At 37.7% G+C, this 10,725-nt stretch overlaps 1 protein-coding gene across 2 annotated transcripts in view; it reads right to left on the reverse strand.

Moving 5' to 3' along the window:
• The window catches only part of LOC145443556 (sorting nexin-13-like), a 47,668-nt gene extending 37,469 nt beyond the window's left edge, over positions 1-10,199 (reverse strand). The window contains exons 1-9 of one of the 2 annotated variants that reach the window (XM_080321499.1): positions 9,943-10,198; positions 9,759-9,874; positions 8,739-8,841; positions 8,592-8,678; positions 7,919-8,040; positions 7,140-7,248; positions 6,723-6,764; positions 1,644-1,727; positions 513-623 (exon numbers count right to left, since the gene is read on the reverse strand). In XM_080321499.1, coding sequence (XP_080177625.1) covers positions 513-623; positions 1,644-1,727; positions 6,723-6,764; positions 7,140-7,248; positions 7,919-8,040; positions 8,592-8,678; positions 8,739-8,841; positions 9,759-9,874; positions 9,943-9,960 — 792 coding nt within the window. In that variant the 5' untranslated portion in view covers positions 9,961-10,198. Of the gene's footprint in view, positions 1-512; positions 624-1,643; positions 1,728-6,722; positions 6,765-7,139; positions 7,249-7,918; positions 8,041-8,591; positions 8,679-8,738; positions 8,842-9,758; positions 9,875-9,942 lie in introns of both variants that reach the window. The other variant, XM_080321500.1, reaches the window with a different exon arrangement.
• Positions 10,200-10,725: the final 526 nt, after the last annotated feature.

Below are 10,725 nucleotides of genomic sequence, written 5' to 3' on the forward strand. Positions count from 1 at the left end.
TTCTGTACTGTTCGATTTAAAACCATATATTGCTTCATCAGCCCACTCAATTAGTCAATCCACGAGTTGCAATCGTGAAGTGTAAAGAAGTACTGGCATTAGTATAAAAGAAATTCTTTCGATTTTCGTATATCATATTAACATCATATCATACATGCGTTGTGAGCCCGTAATATCAGTCAATGCAATTCAATCGTGTACGTAATGAGCACACAATGCACATGATTAGACCATCAGTAGTAATGTAATTACTAGAGACGCACTTTGCTCTAGGCATAATGCATCGATTTTGTGGGCGCTGCACAGCGCACGCACGTATTGGAATAACAACTTCCACCCCTATAGTGCCATATGCCGCATGCCCGCACATCCTCATTATCGAAATCCACTTGCATTGTCCATGGAAAGCAGTCTATTGTGTGCTTTATTCTTACAATGTATTGAGAATATCCTCAACAACATAAGGCTATGACTAATAGTGAAAATAGCCGAAAGCAACGGAAATTCTTCACCTGGAAGTACGAGATTTGCTTCTCTTTGTCGCAAGAAACAATCTCCCGGCAGACCTTTTCGACGTTGATCTCGCATTCGAAGAACGTATCGATGATACTAGGATTCGATTTCTGCAAAATCAGCGTGGCCTTGTTAAACACACGTGCTAACAAACTCAGTCCTAGTCAGCATTGTCGTAAGAAGTATTTGGAGCATGTAGTTTAAACGAGAAATGCGAAAACGCTTCAATTTCAAGCTGTCCAACACAATTATGATTACTATATTCATATCGGTGACATCATATTTTGTAATGCGATTGTTGATATGCGATGTTCTTTTGAATTCTCTACTAGTTGCTGATGATTACCCCCGACGAGTGTCAGCCGAAAAAATTCTGGTTCATTTCAATATGAATATACTATTCAATTGTATATTGAAGTTTTAAGAAGCTCTACAATTAATATAGGATCGTTTGTAAGCATGTGTACTATTCAAACTAATGCGATGGACTGCAATTGGCGACAATTTAATTTACAACAAACATGAATTATTATTAAACAGAAACCGGTCGATGTTACCAGCACACATCACAAGCTTTAATAATTGCTACTTAGAGGAAAGGAATAGCAAATTCGCTCGGAAGTATCGGAAAAGACGCTCGGGTATTCACAAGAAGCCAGTACTACATCAGTAGAGGTTCAGCAACACATTGGACTTTTTGGCGCATCTTATTTTCAAGACACATAACAAGGCGAGTTAGTCGTTACCATTAATAATTGATATAAATAAATTCTTAACATTGAATAGGACAATTAAAGATAAGCCTACTTTAATGTGCCACTTTAGAAAGATAAAATTATTTTGTATTTGATATTGTTGGATACGGTAATTTTTTCAATGTGACAATTGAAGCCTTTAATGGACGTGAAAATTGTGTTATCAGGTGACAATCTCAATTCAGATTAGCCTATTCTCTTTCGAAGCATAAAGTTTGCAAATGTATAAGAATGGTGAAGATCTATTGGAGAAATTTGATAACAAATTCACCGTGAGCAGCAATCCTTACGATCTACTTTCCGCAATCGAACACAATCCTAGACAGTTCTCATTCAGATTCGATAACCAGTTTATGAAAATCATATCATTTTAACCTTTGGGGCGTCCGCTTTATTGAGTGCAGTGTTACTTGAAGATATCGATACGTTGTCCTGGCTTTCACCCGAAGAATCATTGGCCTGAAATAATACGAAACATAATTAGCACATCAGCTCAATATAAGATATAAATACGAAAATATTATGTCGCCGGTCATCCACAAATAACACATATGCAACATTAATGATGTGTAGGCTATAGCACCGTCTCCTAAAGATGGCACAGCTAAGAGTGGAATAATCATCAGTCATTACATTGATTTATCGAGACTATTTACATGACTACCTACAATAGAGCATAAATAGAAACCTTGGTTCGAATAGACTACTAAAATACACAGTGAAATGCATTGCTTGTTGATTTACAAAAGTACATGAACTTAGCATTTCGTCTAGCCGTATAATCATTCCATTCCATGCCATGCAGTCATCAAATACAGTCGTGAATTGGTTATACCTATAGAGTAGAATACCAGTAATAAATGCAATCCTAAGAAGGCCAAACGTACTTTAAATATGGGTTCAACACCAGTGGGCTGGGCTATACAAGGAATTGTGTACACAGCTTGTAATGGCAGCATGGGTGAAATATGCCACCTGACCCAGACATTCTCATGCATAAGCCTTGTGCGTCAGATTGTGAATAATGTGGAATGCATACTGCGTTCAAAACAGTGCAGGTTTGGAAATGCTTCTGTGAACGTCACAAGGAAGATTTACTGATCAGTCAAAGAGTAGACTAGTTCTTTTCTGATCCCCCTGACAAAACTTCGTACTCAACAGCGTAAATGACTCAAAATACTGAGATGACGTTAAAGATATTGTGATGTGCGAACCATAGTAAATTATCTGCAATCACGGGGCATAAAATTCACAGTGATTAGAATTTAATCTCCATTATTTGCAGCACACATGCATAAGTTCATACAGTGCTGCATGCGTTAAACCCGCAAAAACTCGCTAATGCATGCATCACATTTCACGGAAGTGTAACCCTGTTAATATTTGCCATCAGACATGTACGTCACTACGTCTGGATCACTGCATGTCATAAACCGAGTTATTCCGCACAATTAATATGTATTCTGATTGTCATGTTAAGTGCTACCGACAATAACACAGTAAGGCGAATACCGAATATGTGAGAAATTTTTACTTCCTCAACAGCACATCCATCAGGATACTCATTATTTCAAATGAGCCTATGTGAGCTGGAATGCTAGCAAACCTCCTTTGTTATCTATTTCTTAGCCGAATAGTACAGAAAATTTTATGACCGCACCGCACCGGCAACATGTCAAAATGTCGACACAAAGCATTACGTAATACCTTAAAAGTTATCAAACAAACATTTTTGACTTATCAATAACTCGTGTCATATGATTCGACTGGTAGCAAATTTCAAATAGACAAATAAAGCCAGTTTTATTAATTATTTGCCTTGCATGCAGAAAGTTGGATCTGCATTTGCCTTGCATATAGGAAATTCTATCTGCTATTAATCTCTAAAACTTATTACACATACGTATGTGACTGTACGTGTACAGTCTAAATGTAGGCTATATCATTACATCATAATTTGTAATGATTAGCTCAGCCATACAAAGTGTAGGACTTACCAAATATCAGATTTTATGCAGCTTACACTAATAAGGACCAATTACATCTATACAGTGAATGCTTATGAAAATTTGTAATAACATTTGAGACCGGAATGCCCATCCCATAGCAACGCCAGTTGATGAATTCACAACAATATAACAGTCACTTAACCTGTGGCATAACCACAACAACACATTGGCCAATCGGTTTAACAAAACAATTTTTCCATTAGGCCTTAGCAATATTATACTACAAGCAAACAAACCATAGCAACACGTCCAAGATACAACTTGATTGGAGAATGACATGGCTACCTGTTTTACAGTAGGAACTAAACAATTAAATGAGTCTCTAATGGCGTAGTGCACAAATTCTAACAATTACAACTAGCATGCCACCATGGCCAGCGAAACAGTTTTGGAATCAAACTACCTACATATTGGGCATAGTAATAGGTAATCTAATTCATTACGAGTTGTATTTTCCACTGGAACTGTAGAAACCAACTATTTATCTCATATAGCACATGCAATATTACTTGTTTTTGCAGATGAACTACAACTTGCATATTCTACCACATATGCCAACAAACGCTATTGTTATGCCACTCAATACCTCACACGTACAGTTGAAGGGGCATGTGTTTGACAAATACCAATTGAATCAGTGCTATCAATTAACATCCATGTGTTCCCTTGTCGGAACCTACCGGTTCCAATGCACAGCTATAAATACAAAGAAACAAATCATTCATAATTCATGAAGGACACAAGAGACATTAGCATTTTCCAGATATTGACATAGATTACACAAAACAGGATCTTATCCAAACATATGACTTTGAAAGGTAGGACAACATTCACTAGCCTACAGTGAAATGTTTTAGGAACATTTTATTATTACATCGAGCGGTACGAGTGAATTAAATTCTCGAGTCAGGTCTTTTAGGAAATTTGAGTGGTGCAGTAGATCAAAACAAAAAGTTGAAAGTTTCACAACCAACACAAATCTTCAACATCCACTCTTTTAGAGCTGAGGCCTCCCAAAAAATTGACCGCAAGCACAAATTACTAAAATATCTCAAATGTACCTACATATTTAATACATTAGTAGCCTACCACAAAAAAAAAGGTCAGGGTACATTACATCAAAGTTCACGCACATAGGCCTACAATTTCTTGTCTACCATGTCATCAAATTCAGTATTGATCATACCGAGGTGAGCATTTGAGCTGAATTGATACTAGAATGACATAGTTCCAGATGACATCATAGCCTAATCATCAATACGATTTCGAGACAGAATATGATTGACAAGAAGGATAGACCTACTGATTGCAGATGAGTTCACCAGTGAGTGAACACTGAACGGTAACTTGCTGTGCTAGAACGGTTTCTGAATATCATGCGGCCTTTACATTTAAACTTTGGGTGACTAGTGGGAAGTGCTTTGTGTGGCGGCATATACGGTGTGCTGGTCCATACCGGTATTTTTGCATTCCCGGAACAGATGAAATGCATAATCAGTATTAATCTGTAGCATTATTTGAACTTAACAATAACTTGTAGCCCAATTTAAGAGACATAGCAGATAGCATGCACAAAAAGTACCTAGTAATAATAATAAAGCTCATGTCTTGCTACTAGAATATAACCTCAAATATAGTCTTGAACACAATAACCCGCATAAAAATTTTGGATTGTCAAGTATTTGACAACTTTTAAGTGCCACATAAGTTTTTTCAGGTTTGAAAAGTAAAAATTCACCCTAAAATTGCTCCAAAAACCCTGCAATCAACCACCAGACATCACTTACGCTTACTCTCTGTCAAGTACAACAACAATTTTATTCAAATATTCATGTGATTATTTCCGTGCCAGGCCTGAATTGCTGCAATAGTAAATAACATTTCTTTACGACATGTGTGGACGATCGGACAATTTCATCCTGTAAAATAGGCCTACTTGGAAATACTTTGACTACCGCAATTGATGCTGCAGCCGGTGGGGTCAACAATAACTAGGAAATTAGCCCGCAAGCACATTTGAGTTTGAGACCCCTCGCATCAAATCTACTTCAGGTAGAAGTAAAACAAGTTGCCCTTAGTCAAGTCTGTAACTGAGCAGTGTTGTGTTGAAACCGTAGCAGAGCTTATCGCTGACAAAGACGCTGTCGGTAATACTTTGTAGCCCAAGTGGCCTGACTAGATGTACATTCAATTCACTATCGTCCTGCGTGGCCATATTGATTTGGATTTATTTTAATCGAATAAATACATTATGTTAGCTCTTAGCTGAATTCATTGTAATGACAACGTATCATCAAAGAAAAGATTCCTCGTCCATGACATAGAATCAATGTCTTGGACAAATATTATTTATTTTCACACACACCATAATTTTGTGAATGCCAGCGATTGGCGGAAACTACAATCGGAAATGAAACTAGTTGTGGCTAGGAAAACAAACCAAATCATGAATCAAATGCGAAGAACATTATCTCAATGGGCATTACCTCAAACAATAATTACTCGACTATCGAGAGTTGTACAGTTGTTACCAAAAGTCATGATTTCGGGCAAACAACAAAACACTTGGCAGTTTCAGAAAGACATATCCGGGAGATTACTGGTTCCTACTGCGCGAAATATTCGGCAATCATACTTGCAAAGACGAAGGCTCATAGGAAGCATATCGGGCAGAATTACTTTCCATTGTAACAAGTTGCGCAAGGCCGCAAGAAGATACCCCGGCGTAAATAAAAACATAGGTCTCTCTACCATACTTTCAGGTAAAGTTTCATAATCACCATTTTACTTAGAGCACACAGGCCAGACAAGCCTATCCAACGCAGTTTGCAAAAAAATCAATATTGAAGGTAGACAGACACTTTGGAATTCCGAACATTGTGATTTTTGATCCCATTATGTCTGCGTTAGCCGTGTGCCATCATATTAAACGCAAGGTATGTATTCCTTGTAAAAAATGTTTCGACTCAAGAATATGTTTCCCACCACCCTACGGTGAGATTTTTGCAGGAGTGTGTGGGGCTGCTTGTTTCGAGAGGCATGCTACGTATACCTTGGTTTCGAGTGCTTGGCTAATCCATTTTTATAATCATGATTACCACAATCCAGAGTTACAAAAATATGGACGGTCGGCACTATTATAACTGTAGCAATCATGCAGCAATTACAGTACATATAAGCATAAGTTATCAACCTGAGAAATGAAAAGTCAACCTGCATAGAACACATGAATTAGTGTCAAATAAATTGTCTTGCATTATACAGCTAGGCCTACGAGCAAATCATAAGAGCAGAAAGGCATCTTGCACACAAACAAATTGGGTGCATACGTTTCAATAAAAAGGCAGCGTAAATCAACTTCAAGCCATGCTAATTTCAATGAAAATAAATCCATATTGTACTCGGCAACAGTTGCAAATTAATCGTTGCTGTGCACGTGAAATACCTTCATAGCATTGACTCTGTGCTTCCAAGATCGAGCTACCTCCTGAATACACCCGTTATTGAAAGTAATCACCAACCCTTACATGCATAACGCATTCGGCAAAGAAGACTGCACTACAAAGACATATAGCCTCCAAACAGTTTTAGTTACTAAACAGTCAATGGGTTTGGCATCTCTGCAATTGGCATGATAATAATTAGTTGACAATCACGTGAACATCAACATGTATATCTATCATAGATTCCTCTGTCACATGTTTATATTAGACGGATCAATTTCTGTTCGAATGCACGAGAAATACCTTGTCTACATTACGGTAGAGGGATTTTACTGTCTCCAATTCCGCACAAGGACGATTTACCATCATCATATAGTCTACGCAAACAAAAAAACACAAGGCAAGAAAGGTGACCGTACCTTTAATTTAGCAACTTTATCTTGAGCCTTCCTATACAGTCGCACGTGCGAAGCAAAATCATCCACCAATTGCGTCGTAACAAACGTCTGCCAATCAATCTTTTTTGCACTGAAATTGATGCACAATCGCTAAGTCAACATCGGTGGTTCTCAGCCGGGGGAGGGGGGGTCCGCGAAGCATTTTCAGAGGGTACGCGAAACCTCAAAATTGCTAAATGGTTGATAACCTAATTTGTATTTTTTTTAAATTAGAGAAATCACGAGACAGTTTCGCTTCGTAACAGCTAAAACGTCATAACTCACATAAACAGAATGTCTGTCTTCGATGAAATATTCTACTATGCACACTCATTTTAATAGCCAAATTGCCAATAGCCTACTGATACAAACACATTGCTGTTTAGAGATGTTTCGTTGGGGTTTTGGAAAAATTGAAATCCATTTTCTGCTGTGACATGCATAACCGCTATTCCAGATTAACTTCAAGTTGGGCTGATGGATAGAAATGACTATGCTGGACGTTCTATGTTCACTAAAAATCTGGTCATTTTGTTGAAGTTGATCGCTAGCCTACAGTTGATGCTTGCACAGGACAGATGACGGTTGCACGATACTAGAGCTAAATTTGAGCCAAGACTTGGGGCTCCGTGGGGGTGCGTGACGGTCCAAAAGGGGTTTGCGAAGACAGAAAGGTTGAGAACCACGCAAATTTCAACCCAAATTATAATATTGCATGCGATTTCCCCCCCCCCAAAAAAAAAAAATTTCCATAATCTCACTTCATGCTAATTTTCCGTGTGACTTCGTTTAACGTGTCTTTGACATTCTTTATAAATTCCTTGTCATCAGACAGATCATTGTACCAATACGCGACATAATCTCGAATAAGATAGCCCAGACACTGAAAAACAAGCATGAATTTATGAACAATATTCCTGCAAAAAGACCATGTGACCATGTCCTATTCTGACATCGCGGTAAAGTGAGATAATCAAGGTTTTGAAACATTTTAACGCACTATGATTCCATTAAACATAACTGAAATGAACATGACAATGTGTCATATCTGAAAATTGCTATGGCAACAATTGTTGCCATTCACGAGGTGAAATGTTAGAGGTAAATGAATATTTTACAAGTAGTAGTATACTCAAGTTGACATAATATTGCAGAAGATACTTATCAACTGCAAATTGACATAGAATTGCCAAGTACCCAGTGAGGCAAACAAAATACAGTAACAATCTTATATTTGAATGCTTCACTAGGCTACTATTTCAATAATAATAATTTTACTCACGAATATACATAGGCCTTCTGTGGATGCAGTACATTAAAATACTCTTCATAGAAAAATAAGTAGGCCTTGGCTATATCATTAACGCTAAATATACAATCAAATATGTACATTCTATATAATTATACGAAAAACCATATGTAGCTGTGACAAACCTCTTTCAAATTAGAATCAATGCTAGCGGATCCAGTGAGATCGACTTCTGATTCAAATGCCGTCCATCCAAAATCACCATTCAGTGCCTAAATTACCACCGCTTGGTCATAATTCATCCACAGCTGTAACCATAAGCATAAAAATACCTTTTCAATGCCACTGTATGTCATCTTTTTCGCGTCATTCACCATACAAAATCGACGAACATCTGTGCTATGGTTTACATGATGACACAACATTGCGACCACCCTGGAACGCAGGAGTAGAAAGATATAGTTTGATTGTGATGACCACAGATCTGCTAACTTTTCACATCAAATTATACTGGGTTAGATTGGTATTTACCTCACACTGGTCGTTTGGATATAATAACTATATATTACATATATACGCTGGCAGTTATGAATATTGATCTTACAGTCCACACCCATGTCTTATCTCAGTCAGACTTTACCATCAACAGCTGAGCAAGACCTACACTGTATGCCTACAAGTAGCGATAAGTTTACAGAGTAATAAATAACACAATCATCTCATGCCCGAAATGATATTTATGCGAGTCAATATAATATAAGATAATTCATGTAACCACTTCAGAACCATATTGCGCGATTACGTGCTCTAGACCACAAAACCGACTTGGGTGTTAGGGAGTTTAATGACAGGATTTTATACTGAATATTTGCTTATTTTGAGTTCAATTTTTTAGAACATGCAACTTTTTGCCCCATGACACACAAACAAATTGTAACCTTACCCTTAACGCGAACCCAAACCACCCAGAATGCAATGTTTGCTGGCTAGCATGTGCTAAATTTGCAAGAAAATTAGTAGAAATTTCACGCCCGAATTCATTTTCTTGCGATCATAAACGCTGCGGATGAAACGGCTGATGACATATCACTCATCCCTGTCAAGACATAACGCCTCAGTACCCTTGATAAAGGGTTTGTCAGCTCCGAAACAACAGTAGTACACATTGTACCATTACCAGTGTCGTGTTAAAAGCCAATATGAGTTCATTGTACTCAAATAATATCACTCAATAACAGAGGAATCTACCACCGGTAGCGGCAGAAAAATGTTGGTACCCATTGTTACTAGTACAAGCATTTGGTCTCCATTATATAAAATTAGGCACGCTCGTTGCACATTGCATTACTTACCCGCCGGCAAAGCAAACCGTGGTAAATAACAAGCAAAGTATTCCAATCGGTCCAAGCGTTGATGCAAGCAGCAGACCAGCAATAACGAGCCAGAAAAATCCCCATGAATTCACATTCTGCAGAAAAGCGACGGAATCTCCTTTTACAATGACACATCCATACTGCTACATTCATTTTAGCATACCTTTGTCAGAGCATCCATTGCCAGGCTCCGCGGGCGCAGGTCAATGCTAGATTCATTAAATGAATCACGATACAATGGTCGAGAACGGCAGCTTATATCATCAGGTACATCACAGTGAAATTACTGAACTTAATTATAATGGTGGGGGTCCACCATGCGTGGCTGCGAAGGAACAACAATAAATTTGAACAGTACGTGAGCACTAGGGCTCTTCAAAAATGACTTTTCTTCTCAAATCGTACTGGCTACTTGATAAAATTGTTGGGTTACCTAATTTAAGCCTACACACAAAATTTGGTTCAATTCCAGCCAGTAACCGCTTTGCTACAGGAGAAGAAAGTTTCTATTTATTATATAAAAATAAATAATAAAAAATTTGAAAATTTTCTGTTCACCCCATGAAAGTGTTAGGCTGTCTATAGAAACGATGCTCACCAAATTTGGTTCAATTCCAACCAGTGGAAGCGGAGTTATTGCCGTCGAAAAATTTGGATTTGAATAAAATAGTATTTACGGTGAGCACAACTGTAATAAATACACAAAGAATCGGTCACCGTAAATACTATTTTATTCATAATCCAAATTTTTCGACGGCAATAACTCCGCTTCCACCGGTTGGAATTGAACCAAATTTGGTGAGCATCGTTTCTATAGACAGCCTAACACTTTCATGGGGTGAACAGAAAATTTTCAAATTTTTTTAGTATTTATTTTTATATAATAAATAGAAACTTTTTTTTCCTGTAGCAAAGCGGTTACTGGCTGGAATTGAACCAAATTTTG

Source organism: Botryllus schlosseri, chromosome 7 (genome assembly GCF_051294905.1).
Source record: "Botryllus schlosseri isolate E-star chromosome 7, Bs_hap1, whole genome shotgun sequence".
Lineage (NCBI taxonomy): Eukaryota > Metazoa > Chordata > Ascidiacea > Stolidobranchia > Styelidae > Botryllus > Botryllus schlosseri.